General features: G+C 37.8%; 1 protein-coding gene across 1 annotated transcript in view; it reads left to right on the top strand.

The window, feature by feature from the left end:
* rabgap1l.S (RAB GTPase activating protein 1-like S homeolog) overlaps nucleotides 1–21,161 on the top strand; it is a gene marked incomplete at its 5' end in the record, with an annotated part of 148,777 nt that overhangs the window by 96,871 nt on the left and 30,745 nt on the right. Inside the window, 2 exon segments of the mRNA NM_001096453.1 lie at nucleotides 3,141–3,182; nucleotides 13,913–14,041. Coding sequence (NP_001089922.1) covers nucleotides 3,141–3,182; nucleotides 13,913–14,041 — 171 coding nt within the window.

Raw genomic sequence — 21,161 nt, 5'->3', positions numbered from 1 at the left:
GGGGGAGAAATCTGAGGGAAAATCTGAGCCCATCAGACCCACTAGAAAAATACTTAAAGCCACAAAGGCAGCATTTTCTTGCACAAAAACCAGGGGTTTACAAATGCAGTGGCTGTGTCACGTGTAGCAGTTTAATACTAGGAAGTGAATTTCATCATCCACAAACAGGCAAAAGATACACAATAAAACACAGGATGACATGCACCACCACTATGGTAATATACATCATTAAATGCCCCTGTGGGTTGGTATATTGTGGAAAGACTATTAGGCAACTTAAAGAGCGAATTGGGATGCATAGATCCAGTATTAGAGCGGCGCTAGATCCAAGTGCCAATGAGATAGGCAAAAAGGAAAGGAAACAGGACATATCCCAACAGCCAGTCGCAAAACATTGGGCAGAAGCTAGGCATAGCCCGTCTGCCTTTAGATGTATGCCAATAGACTACATACCCATGAGACCAAGGGGTGGTGATTACAACAAGGCCCTGCTGAAAAGGGAGGCCTCTTGGATATTCGAATTGGATTGTGTGGCTCCACGGGGGCTAAATGGACAATTGATGCTTAACTGTTTTCTATGATAACAACTTGCTTCAGTTTGAATGGACCATTGGACAAGATTTGATAAAAAACGACATGAGACAAGATGTAGTTTCAAGGCTGATTTATTGCAACATTGTTTTTTAAATAGAGCCACATTGTTCATTTTAAAATGTCGTTCAACAGATACTATGTATATAATTTTTATACACTTTTTGCAGATAACAGCACAGCCTGATACACTATGGAATAACCACACAGAGCACTGATGCCACCTAGTGGTGAAAAATTATACACATGGAACACAGAGACTTTGGGTGTTGAAAAAGTTTTTTTTGGGGTTAATGACGTCATCTTGGGCGCCAAATTCAAATGGGGGAGTGGTATAAATTCACTATTTTGTTGTACATGCATTATCCTTGAGAAAGGCCCTAATGTGGGCCGAAACGTCGGAGCTATGTACAAAATAAAACACTTTGGTTAAATGAAAACTTTGGTGTGCGGATCCTCACTTACAAATCGTTATATATATATATATATATATATATATATATATATATATATATATATATATATACACACCACAGAACTTGAACTAAAATGTTGACATACTATGCAGCAAATTAATTCACAATAAGAGTACCCATGGTATGGACCCTATCTGCTTTCTTCTAAATGTACTCATAGATACACAAGCACAGTTGGGACAATATACACAAAAAAACCCTTGCTAAAAATACAGTTTGGGTTTGGATTGAAATGACAATCTGCCTATTGTTTTGATTAAATACAATCCGTATTCTCCTTTTTTGCCATTACAAAGCACTCATTTAAAGTGGGGCTAATTTCACTGGCATTATAAACAGGTCAGTGTGTTCAGAGCTCCCTATCTACCTTTGAACCAACAAACTTTATCCTTGATCAGCTCATCTAAAGTTCTTTGTGGGATGAGGAAGTGACATGAAGTGCTAAAGTAAAACCTGCTTTATAATCCTGCAAGTATGTTATGCCCAAATTGTCAAAATGGACCTGTTTGTCCTCTTTGTGCACTTGCAAGATGCCCTGTATTTCCATTGCCAGGCTAGGTTGATTAGTATACAGTTAGATCTGAGGCTTCAGGGTACTTCAGTCATGATTCCCATTTGAGTTAATTTTGGAGAGTTTGGACGTTGTGAACCGAGAATGATTGTTGCAGTGTAACTGTCTAAGACAGTTTCACAATGGGACAGAAAAAGGCATGTGTACGTGAACCTCATTTTCAACTTTGCACCTAGGTCATAGCAAGCAGTCCAGGTATATTTTACTTTTTTGTTTTAAATATTTTTTTTTTCGTTCAGTACATAAAAGTTTATAAACATACAGATTGTTCTCTTCATATGAACCAGTATATTTTACTTAACAGCCATGGAGGTGGAAACTAATTAGTAAATTATAATTGCAATCTATGCATCTAGCAGTTTTGCACGCAGGGGAACAAATAGGGATTTGCATTGTAAATACAATTATATAACCAATTAATATGTTTAATGATTGTATATTGTGTTTCCTTTCATTATGCAACAAACAGTTGCGTTTAGGTCCCCTTTAAATAAATTTGAGTGTGCTCAGTGGTATAGATCTTGGTAATACACTGCTGCCATCTTGTGGGAAGATTACAATTTGTGTGTCAGATAATGTGATCATCGCTTACCAAATATTCAAGAAGAGGGAGGCTGTTCTAATTTAACCTCTTTATTAGTAATGTCAACTCAACCATGCATGCAACTGAGAAAAGTGTAATAGTACATAGTATATAGTGCATACAATGACATACACAACTGTTTTTTAAGGGTTAAACAAGTTTTATGAACCACTTGCTTTACATAATAGACCATTCCTAGATGGTGAGAATAATGCACTTTAGTCAAAATTACCTTTTTATATGGCAATGGTTATAATCAACTCAGATATTTGCCTACCTAATTTTTCTCAGGTGCAGGTTCTCAGTGCACGTAATAAAAGGCATAAAATGCTGCAAACGTATTCAGGGGCTGACCATATGCTTACAGTGTGATTCCCGGGGTTAACTAAGGGACATATTTATAATTCTGTAAAAAAAAATTGAAGATAGGATACAACACACATCACCACTTTCCATTATACACCATATAAAATAATGTGTATTTATAGAACTGAGTAATTCATGAGTAGCCAAATATAAAATTCTGGTGTAAACTGCTGTTTAAAAGTGACAAGTTGCACCGCTTATATATTCTCTGAAGTCATATTGACTTTAATCCATAGTGGAGTTAAATTAAGATGTCCACTTTTTTATTAAATCAAAATACAAAACTCAATAGGTTACACCACTTTTTACTTGAGAAATCCCTTGTTACATGTGTGTAATGTGATATAAAATAATTTTGAACATTTTTGGAGTACGAACTTACACTTGCAACACACTTTACACTTTTATTTATTTATTTTTAACAATTATGCCTCCGAGAGTCTTTTCAGGTTCATCTATATGCAAATGAGCATCTTTAAAATGAGCCAAAGGTGTTGTTTTATGTAAATGTATTAAAATGTATTGTGCCAACAATGTCTCTTTTTCTCCCCAGGGTCTTAGTATCATCTTCCATGTGGCACTGGCTCTCCTAAAGGTAAGATGAGCATTATGAGCCATTTGTTGAATGAAGAATGTGTCGATAATTTATTACAGTTTTTTACAGTGTAACTTTTGTTCATGTTTAGATAGTATATTTCACTAAGTTTCTGTTGTCTTTTTTTGTATCCCTCCTTTATTAATTGTCACCTTTTGTGTTGTACTGTATACTACATGTAAACTTGGGAAATTAAGTTTATAGGGTTGAAACAGAAACTCCACTTTGGCAACTTTGCTTAAAGCATATAGAAAGGTTAACTCTCAGAGGGGGCTATTGTTGAGTTGTTAGTTACCCCTCCGTGATTATACTCACCTGTTAACCTGGGTCTGATGTTCCTCTGCACGAGCCTTGGCTATTGCTTGAGCCCCAGCTTTATTGAATTGATTAAAAACAGTCCAATAAGATCAGTGCAACTCCCACTGACATCTATAGAACCTCGACAAGTTTTCATTGGCAAATGTTTGCATTAGAGGTTTTTGTGGTTTTTAGAATTTGTGGGGAAAAATAGAAATTTGATTGTTAGAAATGGGCACCCTCAGTGTTACATATGCCTTTTCAATATATTGGGTAGTACAAATAGAAAATAAACAAGCATATGGATAAAAGTGGTCTGCTCAGTTTCTTTATTTTTAGAGGAACACATGGTGTACTTCAGTAACGTAACTGGAGGGGGACGGGCCCTGGTGCGGGACGTGCAGCTGGGCCCCCGCCCCCCTCCGTACCAGATCATCTGCACCGAAATCGGCCGATGCGGCCGGAAATCGGCAGTGCGCGAGCTGCCGGGGGGCCCTGAGGGGTTGTGGGCCCTGGCCCAATTGCTCCCCCGGTAGTTCCACCACTGGTGTACTCCGACAACCTTGTGTGTGTTTTAGAAATGTCTTGCCGGGTTTACATTTCATGCAAAAGTAGACGTATAGATACCTTTTTTGATTTCCATTTGTGCTTTTAAAACAGAGATCAGAGTTTTTACTTTTATATTATAGCAGTCCCGGTGGGCCTTGGGCCCCCCAGTCCGAACCCTGTCTACTCTAGCTGTTGTTTAGGTAAAGTTATCTTTTGTTTTATTACTGCACTTCAATCTAAATTTTCTCAGCTACTAGAGAGAGTCTGTGTGTACACTTGACAAAGGGCACGTTTGCCTAAAACATGCTGTTTTGATACACTCCTAATAAAGGAAATTGTAAGTGTACACTTGACAAAGGGCACATGTTCCCGAAACATGTAGTTTTGATACACTCCTAATAAAGGAAATTGCAGCAAAGTTCTGCGCCTCTGCTTCCTCCATTCTATTGAATTGATTGACTTTGCAGTGCCTGGGCAGGAGCACAGGAGGTAAGCAATAAGAGGAATGATAACCAGTCATTTCTGCTACAACTGTACACATATTAGATTAACCATATGTTTGCTGTTGCTGCTGGGCTGGGTGCTGGCACACGTACATAAATACTTGGGGGGCAATATGATGTGAGGAAAACTTCAAAAGAGGCTGGCCCAAGCCTAGGCCCATGATGTGGCAATATGATGTGATCAGATTTATTTTTGGCTGCTGCTGGCATAGGTAAAGATTGGGGGCAATATGATGGCTGCTGGAGGGCTGTATGATGGATGGCTGCTGAGCTTGCTGGTACAGGTATGGGGGGCAGTATAATTGATGGCTACTGGCACAGGTATGGGTGGCAGTATGATGGATGGCTGCTGGGCTTGCTGGTACAGGTATGGGGGGCAGTATGATGGATGGCTGCTGGGCTTGCTGGTACAGGTATGGGGGGGGCAGTATGATGGATGGCTGCTGGGCTTGCTGGTACAGGTATGGGGGGGCAGTATGATGGATGGCTGCTGGGCTTGCTGGTACAGGTATGGGGGGGCAGTATGATGGATGGCTGCTGGCACGGGTACAGGGGGGCTGTATTATGGATGGCTGCTGGGCTTGCTGGTACAGGTACGGGGGGCAGTAATATAGATGAAAAAGTGTTGTACATTTTCTTGCTTTCTTTATTTAAAAACCATCATGGTAAGAAGCTAAATGATAATGCATGACAGAGGGCGCTGATTGAAGCTCTTGCCTAAGGTGCCAAACTACCTTGGCCCTGCACCGGCAGGGATGTCACTCATTTGTGAAAAACGTTAAGTCATATAAAGACATACCATTAAATCCATATGCCTCCTCCTCCCCTGTGTATAATACAGTACCCCAGCATATGATTAAACACCTTAGGGGCCACTAACAATAATTTTCAAATGCTAACAAACCCCAAGAACAAATACCAGTCTTATGTTCCATAAGGATCACTACAGAAATGAACTGACCTGACTGTAGGTCAGGCATAGTATGGCAAATACAGGGTGCTCAGAGCAGGCAAAGTATGACACGCATAGGGAGCATAGGGAAGACAGAACAGAGCAGGAGACAGGAAAATCAGGACCAGTCTAATATGTACTACATACAGTGACACAGTGCTGGTGCTCCATTAGCATTTTGTATAAGGTGTGAACAATGTGGGCAGTTTCAGTCTGGGTTTCGGGTGTAAACAGTACAGGGATTTAGGATGTGAACAATAGAGGTGTTACAGGTGTGAACAATAGAGGTGTTACAGGTGTGAACAATGCAGGGGGATTACACGTGTGAACAATAAAGGGGATTACAGTGTAAATTTGAGGTTTTAACTATGCAGGGGCCAGTTAATCTCTGTAGTGATACCTTTTAAAGTTTACAAATGGTAGGCAGATACAGCAGGCAGACTTTGATGTGGGGGGCCGAGGGTCGCCAGTTGGACAGCCCTGATTTAGATCATATAGTCGGTTAAGAGTCCAGTATTGATTAAAGGATTGTTCTCTTTTATATTAAAGGGGTTGTTCACATTTGAGTTACATTTTAATATGATGTAGAGAGAGATATTCTGAGACAATTTGCAGTTGGTTTTCATTTTTTATATTATTTATTGTTTTTGAGTTATTTAGCTTTTTAATCAGAAGCTCTCTAGTTTGCATTTCCAGTGCAATGGTTGCTAGGTTCCAAATTATTCTAGCAACCATGTATTGATAAAAGATGATAAAAAGTAGCAATAATAATACATGTGTAGCCTTACAGACCATTTGTTTTTACTTGGGGTCAATGACCCCCGTTTGAAAGATGGAAAGAGTCAGAAGAAAAAAGGCAAACAAAAACTATAAAAAAATGAAAACCAATTGGAAACTTGCTCAGAAATGGCCATTCCATAACATACTAAAAGTTAATTTAAATGTGAACCACCCCTTTAAAATTTGGCATGAAGCAAAGAGTGATATTCTGAGACAATTTGTTTTGGTTTTTTTATTATTTGTGTTTTTTGAGTTATTTCACTTTTTATTTGGTAGCTCTCCAGTTCAGAATTTCAGCAGCTATCTACTTGATAGGTTCCAACTTACCCTGCTAACCAGGCATTGTTTTGAACGAGAGGCTAGAATATGAATAGGGTCCAGAAAACAATGTTGGGTAATAAAAGTAGCAATAACAATAAAATTGTCGCCTCACAAAGCATTTGATTTTTAGATGATGGAGTCAGTGACCACCATTTGAAAGCTAGGAAGAGTAAGACGTAGAAGAAAATTATTTAAAAGCTATAAAAAATAAAGCCCAATTGAAAAGGTGTTAGAATTAGCCATTCTATGACATACTAAAACTTTTAAAGGCGAACTGCCCCAGAATGAGCACAAAGGGCTAAGTTCTTGTCCCACTTTGTGTTCTTGCACTTCTTCCCCAGGACTTTGTAAATTACCCTTCAAACGTCAGAAGAATGGAATACAGAAGGCTTTTCTGTTGATCTATATGTATCATTGGCAGAAGATTAATGCAGGACTATTCTACAGACTCTTTTTTTGTCAGCAAAAAGGAAGAAGGTTAGCTTGTGTTTGATTATTCAGATATTGACTGAAGTAGCAGCTCTGCCAACACAATTAATGGAGGCCAGTTTGTTAATCTGTTGCATGCGAAATTCATTCTCACAGATTTCTGGGTACCCAAACAGAAGTTATAATATGTTGGATATAGTAATATCTAATGATCCAGAATGTATTCTAAATGTACAAGCAATAGAACACCATGTTAATAGTGACCATATTATCTGATTTAAATCATGTAAAAAATGCAGCATACAGTGAGTAAGCAAAGACACTAGGAAGCTTATTTATCAAAATTCAAACTTGTGATGTTTTTTTTACTTCAAATAAACTCACAATTTAAAAAAGCTCAAATGTTTATATATGAAAAAACAAATGCAAAAAACTGTATTGAATACAATCATGTAAAAAACGTGAATACCCTCTTCAAGTTTATAAGCTTAAAAAAACTCTAATTTGTGAGTTTACAAACTCAAAAACTGGAATTTTAAATTTAGCCTAGGACAACTCCCATTGACTTCTATATGAACTTGTCAGCTTTTAGATGATATTTTTTTACATTAGAATTTTTTTTATCTTAATAAATACCAGACATTCAAGTTTTTGAAAATATAATTTGAATTTGTGACTGTTCACACCTTTTCAGTTCAGATGGTTTCAGTTAGTTTACCAGAAATAAATACTTTTTTTAGGGATTCACTGAAACAACTATTTTGGATTCAGCTGAATCCTGCGTGAAAGATTCGGGTGAATATCGAAACTGAATCTGAATGCTAATTTGCATATGCAAATTAGGGGTGGGAAGGGGAAAACTTTTTTTACTTCCTTGTTTTCTGACAAAGAATCATGCAATTTCCCTCCCGTCCCTAATTTGCATATGCAAATTAGGATTCCGATTCGGTTCGGCCGGGCAGAAGGATTCGGCCGAATTGAATCCTGCTGAAAAAGGCCGAATCCTGGCCGAATCCAGAACCAAATCCTGGATTCGGTGCATCCCTAATTTTTTTACAATTACTTTCTATTTTGTATGTGTGACTGTTTTTATAAAGCAGCTCTGGGAGGGGGGGTCATGGACCCTGTAAACTGTTCTAAATTTGTAGATTTAGTTGATACATTTGTTAACCTTGTGCCTGTTGAGCAAAATCCCAGGGTTTTGTTAATGGCAGCTGTTAGAATTGATACAATAGTTGCTAATACTCCAGAGATGCTGCTGAGAAATGTATCAACTAAATGTTGCATATATAAATTGTATATAAATTGTTTATTTTACCAAAGTAAATGATTTGCTTATATATCTTGCAGTGCTTTGTGTGCTGTCTTTGTGTTACATCTAGGTTCCCCATACAAGGGCAGTGTCTGGATTGCCTGTATGTATCCTGGAGCTGTATATAAATTATTTTGGCCAGGTGTGGTTTTGTGCATCTGCACATATTAATCCTTCTTATTCTCTTGTGTCATGTACCGTAGTTATACACTGCTATTAAATTGTGTAGTTGAGGTTACCCTTATAGTGTGGTTTGAAAGTTTGTGAACCCTTTAAAATCTATATTTTTATATGAATGTGACCTAAAACATCATCAGATTTAAACAAGTCCTAAAAGTACATGAATAAAACCTAGTTAAATAAATGAAACAAAAATTGTTATATTTGGTCATGTATTTATGGAACAAAAATTATCCAATAACATATGTGTATGTGGCAAAAGTAATTAAAACCTTATCATATCATTTGAATTGAGTCTGGTGTTTTACCTCAATGGAATGACAACCAGATGTGAGTGAGACCCTTTTTTATCTAGTGAAAGGGGATCCAGCAAGGCCTGATCACGCATACAACACATTTGTAGATGTGTATCATGGCTCGAACAAAGGCAGTGTCTGAGGACCTTAAAAAAGAGTTGTTGATGCCCATAAACCTGGAAAAGGTTACAAGACTATCTCTACCAATCAACAAATTGTGTACAAATGGAAGACATTCAAGACTGTTGTTACCCTACCCAGAAGTGTTTGACCATTAAAGATAACTCCACCTGCAATTTGTCGAATTGTAACTTCTAAAAAATTGAATGCCCTCACATTGGCGAATGTTGCTCATGAGTACACCATCAGGAGAACAATGAACAGCAATGGTGTGTATGGCAGGATAGCATGGAAAAAGCCACTGTTCTCCTCCAAAAATTACCATCTACAGTTTGCTAAAGATGTGAAAAAACTAGAAGGATACTGGAAGAATATTTTGTGGATGGATGAAGCCAAAATATAACTCTTTGGCTTAAATAAAGAGCGTTATATTTGGAGAAAGAAAAACATCTGTGAAACATGGTGGTGGGAGTCGTGCTGGTTTCAGCCTGTTTTCCTGCAACTGTATCTTGATGGCTTGGTATCATTGATGGAGCAATGAATTCTGAACTATACCAGATAATTCCAAAGGAAATGTCAAGACATCTCTCAGTGAACTGAATCTCAAGAGACAGTGGGTCCTACCACAAGGCAACGATCCTAAACACACAAGTTATTCTACCAAAGAATGGCTAAAGAAGAATAAAGTGAATATTCTGTATTGGCCAAGTCAAAGTCTTGACCTAAATGCAATTGAAATGTTGTGGAAAGACCTAAAGCGAGCAGTTAATGCGAGGAAACCCACCAACATCCAAAAGTTGAAGCTGTTCTGCATGGAGAAATGGGCTAAAATTCCTCCGAGTCAATGTGCAGGACAGATCAACAGTTACAAACGTTTAGTTGCAGTTATTGCTGCACAAGGAGGTCACACCAAATGATGAGCAAAATAAGTGAATACTCACTTTTGCCACATGGAGAAATGTTATTGGATCTTTTTTTTTTCCAGTAAATATAATATAATCATTTTTGTTTCATTTGTTTAACTAGGTTTTCTTCATCTACTTTTAGGACTTGAAAATCAGATGGTTTTATGCCACATTCATATAACATTATAGAGTGTTGTAAAGGGTTAAAGCACCACTGTCTGATGTTAGTTTGATATTGATTTGTATTTGTTTAGTTTGTGTTTCCTTACAATGTTTTTTAGGCCTATTGAACACATAACATTTTCTCTGCTGTTGGAGAAAATGCTGATCCATTTTTCCCATATGCAAACTGATACGAATCAATGAGATCTGCATAAAGCTGGGCAAACACTGCCAAATCCACTTGTTTGGTGAGGTCACCATACAATCATATCTGAGCCCAATATGACCACCTAAACGTTGGGCTAAATCAGATCCATCCATCAGCTTTTATTGGCCTGTGTATTCCTATTTTAAGGATTGTTGTACATATAGCTAATTTGTCCATTATCTGACCCATAAATCTCTTGGAATTTGACATCTGTCTCGTGGGCTTCCATGGGTTTCCAGGTCTAGCCCTATGCTAGATAGTCTTCTGCTGACTGTTTAAGGTTTTGCACACAAAATGGGGAACCATATAGTGGTCTTGAAATGTTCCAACTAGAGTGTCAAAATAAAACCTTATTATTAGTTAATATTAATGTGCAGCATGAAATCCTGAATAATCATTAGAAAATGCTTGTTCTTAATCGTATGACGGTCAGTACTGTGGTTAGAAGAATCTGTTCCAGGGAGCTGTGCTGGTATGCTGTCAGCCCTGTGTCTGGCACTAGAGAGAGCTGTAGATTTGTTTTTTGCAGGTACTGCTCAAATTGCAAAATCTACTAGTCATGAAAATACTTCTGTGTTTCACCCTAGCCTGAAATAATTCACCCTCTCAGCCAAAATGACATGTCAAACAACCACCTACAGGTGCCAGTTTTTTTCTGTAAGACACACACATTGTTTATTGCCTCTCATGTGCCAGAAATGATTGTGTGCTGAGCGGTCAGACATTTTCTTTGCTTCCCTAGCTGTACTGGAACTACAACGTCCTACATCAGACCGTTCTGTAACTGCTGCCATTGAAAATACACTTATACCTACCCTGCATTATTCTAGTGCCCAGGAATATAGAGGCTTCTATTTTTTAAAGCTAAGCGAAGGAAATATTCAGGGACATGTTCATTATCAGACATTTCCAGCTAAATATTTTATTGAATTACTGCTCCATATTCAGGCCTTGCATCACAGGCAACTAATTCATGTAAAAGGAAATTGTTGGATTATTATAATGCAATACAGCCAGAGACACTGTAGGTAGAAAAAAGGAAAAGCAAGAGATAGGGTGGGGGCATTGGTTCTATGGAATTCTATTGGTTTCTGATTACAGCATCCTTTAGCAAGCATCCTCCCTCGCTTCTTGCTCATTCACCTCCCATCTCTTCCCTCCTTCGTTACTGATTCATGATGAGAGGCAGCAGCAGCAGCAGCAGTACCAGTGGATGCAGTGATCTCATCTCTTCTCCCTGCAGTTCTAGCCCTGCACATACACACATACACACATACACAAACTGGGCCCTGATAGCCACACTGTGCTCTCACGCTTCCTTCGTCTCCCTATACCTTCCTACTCCCATTGCTGAGATTTATTTCCTCTGGGCTAATGGTGCATATGCCTTATTTTCCTGTGTGATCTCCAATAGCTATCTTGCTTTGCTCAATCCCAAGGATGCATTCCATGTGCAGGCAAACCGGCATTCTATGCTGTAGATGATCAACAACAACATTTAAAACTACCTTAACCTTATGCACCAACAACCTTTTCCCCTGGGAATCCCTGCTTATTTATTTGCACTGATAAAGTGGAGTTCTCTTGGAGAACCTTCTCATATCACATATGGAGGAAAAGATCCCTTTTAATTCCTCTCCTCCTGTAAAAAACTCGCAAGATACACAAGACGAGAAGAGCAATATTGTCAACGAGTATGCCTGCCGGGTTCTGGACCTTCTGGGCATGGGGCATCGTTTGTTTGTACCCCAGCTATTGGCGGTGAGAAACTTGTTGCATTGTCATTTCTCCCCAGTAGAGAAATAGGGACTGCATGTTTTCATTATGCATGAGTTTGCCATCCTTTCATTTACTGGAATGACTTAAAATATCATCAAAATTGTCCAACCAATTACCTACCATGACTAACTGTTGCACCATTGGCGGAACATTTAGTAATTATTCACAGACTATAATAGGAGTTCTGGTGATCACATATGGCAGCTTCTGGCACTGATCATTTTGCTAATAAGCCTCTTAAATGTTAGTGATGGGTTATTGACTTTGCATATCTAGTTGACTTGTAAATAAGCCACCTGTGTCCTGTTCATAAACACTTTGCTCTTGGATGCAGATTGTATTGATAATGATACTGACATCTTTCATAACAAAAGTTTTAGGTAAAGTTCTACAGGTTTTTTTTTTAATTGAAAGCTTGTACTTGTACAGGTATGGGACATTTATCCAGAAACCCATTATTTAGACTCTCTGAATTTTGGGAAGGTCATCTCCAATAGAGTCCATTTTAAGCAAATAATTCTATACTAAGTAAACTGAATTCTAGACATTATTATTTTGGTTTGGGCTGAACTAAATAACATTATGTTTTATTGACTTTGAAAGTTGTGCCAGGTATATTGGTGAATTGAGTGCAGTTAGTCTATCCGATGTGCTTATTTAATTTATAAATGTAGTAATGGTATACTTTATTAATAACAGCTCCTTCTTGTGTGTGCATTTTTTAAAACTGTGTGCACAGGCCAGAATAAATGCAAAATTTTATTTCTCACATAAAATTCTTTGAGCTCACCACAATTTGTTGTGTGCTTCAAAATTTGTGTGCACAATGCATAGCTTACAAGGAACATTGGATCAACAATAATTTCATTGTACAGGTATGGGATCTGTTATCCAGAAAGTTCGGAATAACAGGAAGGGTCATATCTTATAGACTCAGTTTTAATCAAAGAATTCCATTTTTTAAGAATGGTTTAATTTTCTCTGTAATAATCGTAACTTGAAGATATAAATAATCTTTAATGGAAGCAATAAAATCCTATTGCGTTTCATTTATGTATAAATAGTGGTTTACAAAACTTAATGGACCTGTTGTGCTACAGCTTCATGTGTATCCTAGAATACAAAGTTGGAGAGTGGACCCAGACCAAGACATAGCTCTGGATCTGTTTAAAGGAACACGAACACCAAAAAATAAAAGCATTTTAAAGTAATTAAAATATATTGTACTGTTGCTATGCATTGGTAAAAGTTATGTGTTTGTTTTAGAAAGACTAATATTGTTTATGTAAATAGACTATTGTGTAGCCATGGGGCAGTCATTCAAACTAAAAAAGGAGAAAAGGCACAGGATACACAGCAGATAACATCTGTAATAGAATACAGTGGGATTTTACAGAGTGCATATGTTTTCTGCTATAAACTTTAGTAGTGTTCTAAAGCAAACACACCAGTTCTACCAGTGCAGAGAAACAGTACATTATATTTTAATTGCATTAAAACACTTTCATGTTTTTTGGTGTTACTGTTCCTTTAATATGACTATTATTTGAATATAGAACTTCAAGAGCACTAACTTAGAAGTGAATGTCCCATCATTAATACAGGTATGGGACCTGTTATCCAGAATGCTCGGGTCCTGGGTTTTTTTTCTGGATAACTGATTAAATCTTCTAGAAAAGTATGTAAACATTAAATAGGCTGGTTTTGCTTCCTGTAAGTATTAATTATATCTTAGTTTGGATCATGGACAAGGTACTGTTTTATTAATACAGAGAAGAAATTTTTTTTTTTTTTTTTTTAAAAATTGGATTATTTGGATAATAAAATGAAGTCTATAAGAAGACAGCCTTTCTGTAATTTGGATCTGTCTGGATAATGGGTTTCTATGTGTTTAGAGGAGACTTCACTTGTTAAAGATGGACATCTTTGTTTTTTAGACATCAAAGGAGGACCTTCTCCAAGCTGACTTTGAAGGAGCTTTAAAGTTTTTTCGAGTTCAATTGCCAAAACGTTACAGAGCAGAAGAAAATGCACGCAGATTAATGGAACAGGCTTGCAATATAAAGGTAAAAACCATGATAAAAATTTAATATGGTATTTTTGGATCAGTCATCTTTTGTCAACACTGTAAAAAATATGAATGTGATAAATGTCAGACCTTACATAAAATTAGAATAGCTAAGCATATTAGCTCTGAAATAGGCCAGATATAGTCAGAAAATAAAATTCTATAAGTAGAATTTTAGAGGACTGATTATTTTTCATATCAATGGTGTTTCCTATGTAATAAATTGACATGTATTAGCTCTGATATAGGCCAGATATAGTCAGAAAAAAAAATTCTATAAGTAGTATTTTAGAGGACTGGTTATTTTTCATATAGATGGTGTTCCCTATGCACTAAATTCACAAAAAATAATAATGCTACATCATACAAAGATACAGATAAAGCAGAGTAAATGTATGCACCAGGCCCACATAAAATTAATATCACGTTGTGGCTTTGTGTTGCAAACTTTTCATTATGATTTGCATAATCTGCCTCTAATCTATTTATTAAAGTTGTCTTGAAAATCATTAGGATACTTTGTTGTAGGCAGAGCTACTAGTTCAAGGAAAGGGAAGTACTTGATGGAATTTGATGTAGAATGCTAGAGACTCAAAGACAAAGTACTTATCATACTATATACAATGTTGCTATGACAACTCGGACTATCTATGAGATTGGCTGAGTTGCTTTTAACTGGCAGGTCATTGTTGATGGTTGACAAAGATTTCTGCCATGCTCAAGTTGTCTGCAAGATTACACTGCGCAGAATCATGGTCTTGGTCTTAGTGTAGACCGCTGGGTATTTACTAGTCTGTGTTTTTAGTAATAGTTGACTCATGTTCCTCATCCCAGCTTCTCATATATGACTGCAACATAATGGCTGCACAGTGGTTAGAATTACTGCCTAGTACTATTGGGGTTTTGGGTTTGATTCTATCCAGGACACGGGGCAGAGTTTGTATGCTTCCTCATGCTTGTGTGAGAGGTTCTTCCAGGTACTTCAACTTCCTGCAAATGTATGCAGTCCGCTACCTTGGCTCCTGATAGATTTAGAGGTATAACCTAAACGATTGTGTTTCGCCATGTGTGCCTAGGTACACATATCGGAGTTTTTCATTGAAACACAATTCTCACCTTCTCTTGACATTCTCATGCCAAACTCTGTTTTGTGGGCCTGCACCGGGCCGCCACAGCGGTGCAGGCAGGACAGGAGGCTAATGCTAGCGTAGTGGCTGATTCTCAGTCTGCTTATTTCAGCAGGTGATTTTCAGCCCCGTGAGGCATAAGCCTTAGTCAAAAAAAATATATATCCAAAACCCCATTTGAAAGATGTTAATGTCTCCATTCCCATACAAAGGCCTGGTTTCACATTTATATAAACTGATGGTAGCACTGCCTGAAGATCCTTTTTCCAAACACAAGTACATGCAATACTGGGAAGAAGAACTTGGAAGGGAAATATCAGTGTCAACTTGGGCCAGAATATGGGACAATGCATGCAAGATGGTGGTTTGTACACAACAAAAAGAAAGTGTTTATAATGTTTTGACAAAATGGTATCTGACCCCAGACAGATTATCCAAATTATTCCCAACTACTTCCCCACAATGTTGGAGAGGCTATATGGAAACAGGGTCCCTTAGCCATATACTATGGCACTGCCCACATATAACAATATTTTGGAAGGATGTCACAGACCTTATACAATCTGTACTGACAACACCCTTAGCTATTCAACCATCACATTTATTACTCGGGCAGCCCATCCCAAAACTTAAGAGACCAGCCCAGGAATTGATTAACAATATTACAACTGCTGCACAGCTAGCACTCATGTCTAAATGGAAATCGCAAACAATTCCCACTGTAGCAGAAGTTGTCTCAAGAGTTAACAGTAACAAAAACTTTGTATTAATGACAGCGTATATAACTAACTCAGCCGGACTTGAACAACAGACTTGGATGCCTTGGGAAAGTCATTTCTCCTCCAGACCTTAGAGAAAGCCCAACTTGAAAATACCCCAACAAAGTAAAATAAGTGTTAAGCTGGAATGAGGTGAAACATAAATTATATAAACTGTAAACCTAGATGCATAGCCATAATCGGTCAAGATAGTAATAATGTTACTCTAATTTCCTTTTTCTTTGATGATTATTAGTCCCCAAGTTCTTTCTTTTTTGATTGCTTTGAACATTCAACCAAAAACTTACAAACAAAATAACTTATTTGGAACATGTTATGTGAACTGTATGTAACACTTATAAATCTGCCAAATAGAAATTGTGAGTTACAAAAAGGAAAAAAAAATATTTATCCAAATCTTGTAATACAACTCTGCCTCAGGTGTGAATCCTGACAGGTAAATACAAAGAGCGATTTACAAGAAAAGGCTGTAACACTGATACGGCTGTAACACAGATGTCCCTGTAAGAAAGAGGTACATTTCAAGTTGCTGGACTCTGTTTTTGGGTGCAATTACAGTTTTCTGTGCCATTTGCCTCTTCCTATATTATTTCATCTTATACATTCATTCTTTTTCTAAATCAGTGAACCATTCTGCAAATCTGCTGTACCATCTTTTGTCTGTGAAATATGTTACTGATGCATGTCTCTTGTCTCCTTTGTATCTTTGCATAAATAGGCTATATATGGGTGAATGTGGTGTTAACCAAAAATAAATAAAACCTAGAAACATAAAAAACTTAGAAGGTAGGACAACACCCAAGCTACCCTTTACAGAACGGTATCTGTAGCATAAGATCATGCAAGATTTGCCTAATGCCAGTTGGGGAAACTACTTTTCAAATAAAGAATTAACAAATATACAATTTGGTGTTTTTAAATTATATTCCCAATCTGTTCCTTCTTTGCATCATCATCACCCTGCTTCTATCAGAATTCTATAAAATTAAATTATAGCCACCTCTCTCTTTATTGAAGAGACCATTTTCATGACTACCCCTTGAGGGCAGGCTTGTGCAGTCTAACCCATTTATTTAAGAACCAGAAACGTGAAGCCAAGAACTTCTGATTACATCCGTTGTGTTGTTTCCCTATATCCTATTGTCCTCATTAAAAATATTTTTTCCAATTTATGCACGTTTAACAGGGAAATGATTTATTCTGTTTATTTATTCTTAGTCTATTTTAATGTTTGATGATATTTGACAGAATTAAAGTCTTGGGGTAAGCATGCTGTTCAGAAGTGTTTTAGGCTTATTCTTCCAGGCAGATTTACTGCAGGTTTTTCTGGTTAGTCTGACGGCTCTTGCAACTCGGTTTTCAAATAGTGACAGAGAAATCTCACTTGGTTTGAATGAGACATTACAAGAGTGTTATTGAGATACCACTTTGTTTTTAAATTCTGTGATTAATGTGAAAATGGTATAAACACCTATGATTAAGTACCTGAGGGTATGAAACGCGTAAGGGGTCATATGTACTAATTTTTTATATGTTAATTGAATACATTTTGGACTTTTTATGGATTATGAGTCACAGGACATATATCTTTGATAAATAGGTATTAAGGCATCCAAGGCAAAGTGCACCTATCCCCCCCCCCCGTGCGGGAGCTCGCTTCCGTGGTGACATGACGTGGCAGGGCAGGAAGGGGGGCCTGCCCTAAACCATGGGTAGGCACAAAGAAGAGTTATGTGCTCAGTGCCCCCTACTCTTGCACTCTAGGCATGTGCCTCTTCCACTATGCCTAGTTCCAGCCCTGGGAAACATGTTCTCATAAAGTATTTCCCTGTATTTTGCACATTTTATTCTTCTTTACAATTTAAATAGATTCTGATATCTTGCTGATATAAAGAAGCCTAATAGCATCAAGCTACCATCATCATACTGTCCAGTTGGTATGACTCATCCATGTATAATAATTCTTTAATTTGTGTCACCCCTAAAGTATTGATGAGCAAAATGTTGCTTTCCAACCCCTTGAATGTTACTCCCAGTGGCCTCAACATCACTATGACTATAGTGAAATGTATGGTACAGGCATGGAACCTGTTAACCAGAATGCTGGGGTTTTCTGGATAAAGGATCTGTGCGTAATTTGGATCCCCGCACTGGAAGTCTGCTAAAAATCATTTAAATATGAAATAAAACCATGTTGATTGTTTTGCCCTAAATAAGGATTAATTATATCTTAGTTGGGATCAAGTACATGGTGGTGTTTTATTATTACAGAGAAAAAGGAATCACCCTCTGGTATGTGTTGTCTGCTGCAGAGCACAGAAAGTTAGAAGTGAAAACAGTGTTGAGACAAACATTTGTCTAATTGCATTTAATAAGTAAATGTCCCAGTCAATAGCCCAGTCAAAGCTGAGATCTCAGTCCACTTAAGAATATGTGGCACTGCTTAAAAAGTTAGGAGGACGAACATCATCTGGTTGAGCTGAGAAACCTGGAGTAAATCTGCTTGGACTATTATTACTATTAGGACTACCAAACTCTGCAACTCTGGCACATATTAAGACTTGAAGGAGGAAGAAAAGGTTAATTCGCTGGGGGGGGGGTTACCAAAATGTTACACCCCAGTGAATAAAATCCCTTTCATTCCCTTCAGACTGGTACCTTGGTCTGACATCTGAGAAATTGCCGCCATCTTGCCTCCATTTCCCATGGATCCCTTGCATAAACTTGGGCTTGGGCTTGCACTTGCGCAGTATAGTAAAATAGGAATATATATAAGATGGTGGTGACTTTATAGAAAGATCCTCATGCCATTCATTTTTTCCAAAAAAGGAACACTAACCCAGAATGATCAGGGCATCTAACATGTTGGCACCTACAGTAAATGAACCATTCCTTGGATGTTGAAGTTGTCATTGCTGTAAAAAGTGCCTTTTTGATTTATACTTATGCAAACAAATTATTTCCATTTGTTTTTATTGAAAAGTGTCACAAAAAACATTCCAGTGAATTAGGTTTTATTCAGGAAAAAGAATTTGACAAGTAACACAATACTTCTGCAAGGTGCCATATACAAATTAGAAATGCAACTAAAGAGTCAGTCACACATTTAATTAAAGAAACTATGATGAATTCAGTAATGACAGTTATTTATGTTTTATATGCCTTAAGGGGTTGTTCACCTTTATATTAACTTTTAGTATGATGTAGAGAGTGGTATTCTGAGACAATTTTCAATTGGTTTTAATTTTTTATTATTTGGGGTTTTTGAGTTATTTTGCTTTTTATTCAGCAGCTCTCCAGTTTTGCAATTTCAGCAAACTGGTCGCTAGGGTCCAAATGACCCTAGCAACCATGCATCGATTTGAATAAGAGACCGGAATATGAATGGAAGAGGCCTGAATAAAAAATGAGAAATAGTAGCAATAACAATACATTTCTAGCCTTACAGAGCATTTGTTTTCTTCTTTAGATGGGGGTCAATGACAGAGTCAGAAGAAGAATACAAATAATTCAAAAACTATCAAAAAATAAATAATAAAAAAACAGTTAAGTTGCTTAGAATTAGGGATGTACCGAATCCAGGATTCAGTTCAGGACTCGGCCAGGATTCTGCCTTTTTCAGTAGGATTCGGCCGAATCCTTCTGCCCGGCCGAACTGAATCCAAATCCTAATTTACATATGTAAATAAGTGGCAGGGAGGGAAATCGCCTGACTTTTTGTAAGAAAACAAGGAAGTAAAAAATGTTTTCTCCTTCCCATCCCTAAATTGCATATGCAAATTAGGGTTCAGATTCGGTTCAGTATTCCGCCGAATCTTTCGCGAATGTTTCGGGGGTTCGGCCGAATCCAAAATAGTGGATTCGGTGCATCCCTGCTTAGAATTAGCTATTCTATAATATACTAAAAGTTAACTTGAATAATTATTATAAGTAAATGCAACTAGTGTTTTTTTTTTTAGTTAATGCAAGTGCCATTAGTACTAGTGCTATTATTAGTATTCTGTGTTGATGTCGGATCCACTGTTATTTTAAGCATTTCACCTGTTGTGGAACTACAACTCCCAGCATCTCTCAGTAGTGTAAAGCTTTCAGGAGGCTGCCATTTGTAACTGTGGCCAGAAATAAAAAAAAAATAAAGGAGCTTACAGCTTTGCAGCAAGCGCTTGTATATTTGGAGTTAATTGAGCTTGAATTATTGTAGGGTTGATTCTCTCTAGAGATCTGACGAAAAGCCATAATTTACTGTTCAGGTTTCCTGGGCTCTTTGTCTTTAAAACACAGTGATTACTATCTCGGTCGCTCCCAGTCCCTCCCCCCAGCCCTGGTAACAGAATGCCATTTTTCTGTCATTACTAAAGCTGCTTGTATCCACTGCTTGCTTGTGCAGGCAATGTCCTTTGCTGCCTGTTGCCGGGCGGAGAGTGAGAAACCAGGGGAATTCTGGGAAGCTGCATGTATTTCAATTCATGCAACAGGTGTAATTGTCCCCGTGTGTATCTGCATAGCATACAGACTGCTCAGAAAATCAATGTCGAAGGAACACCTTTGACAAGGCACATAGGAAGGATATTGATATTTCACAGCTTTCTCGCCTTTAGGCTGTGACAAATGATACATGTCTTGTGGGAGGGAGCAGGTTCTCCCAATAAGATAAAGACAGCAGGCAGGTGCTCACTGCTTTCGTTATATCCTGGATACACCACAGAGCTCAGAACTAAAGGCGGCTTCTGGCTGACACTCGTTCAATCGTTTCCTGCAAGGGAGGCAGCGCTTCTGCATGAAGACCAGCTCACTTTGAGTTAACGCTTGCTTGAAATTATTCATATCTCCAGGATGCTGCCCATGGCTGTGTTACTCTTCCTATACGTAGAGCTCTTGTTATCAGGGAGGGGGCAGAACATGCCTTTTTCCTGCCACTGCTGACTTTATGGAGAGCATCAGTGATTGTTCTGCAGTGTGCATAGAAAGCATAAAAGATCTTGTTGCTGTTGAAACCATCTATGCAGATGCAAATGGCAGTCCTGTTGCTGTTTCAATTACTGGATGTGCTTTTCAGGAAAAGACAAGCTGAGGAAACTGGCCAGCGAAAAGGGGAATGTGGAGCAGCTCATCCTGTTTGTCATGTAAACTAGTACAAGATCTGCACCTCTGAACTTGGATCATTACAAACGTTAGCCACTAGGGATTCCTTGCAAAAAGTTTGTGTGTCTGG

This window comes from Xenopus laevis, chromosome 4S (assembly GCF_017654675.1).
Source record: "Xenopus laevis strain J_2021 chromosome 4S, Xenopus_laevis_v10.1, whole genome shotgun sequence".
NCBI lineage: Eukaryota > Metazoa > Chordata > Amphibia > Anura > Pipidae > Xenopus > Xenopus laevis.
Note: the sequence above shows the minus strand (reverse complement) of the source record. Positions and strands in the feature narration are given on the sequence as shown.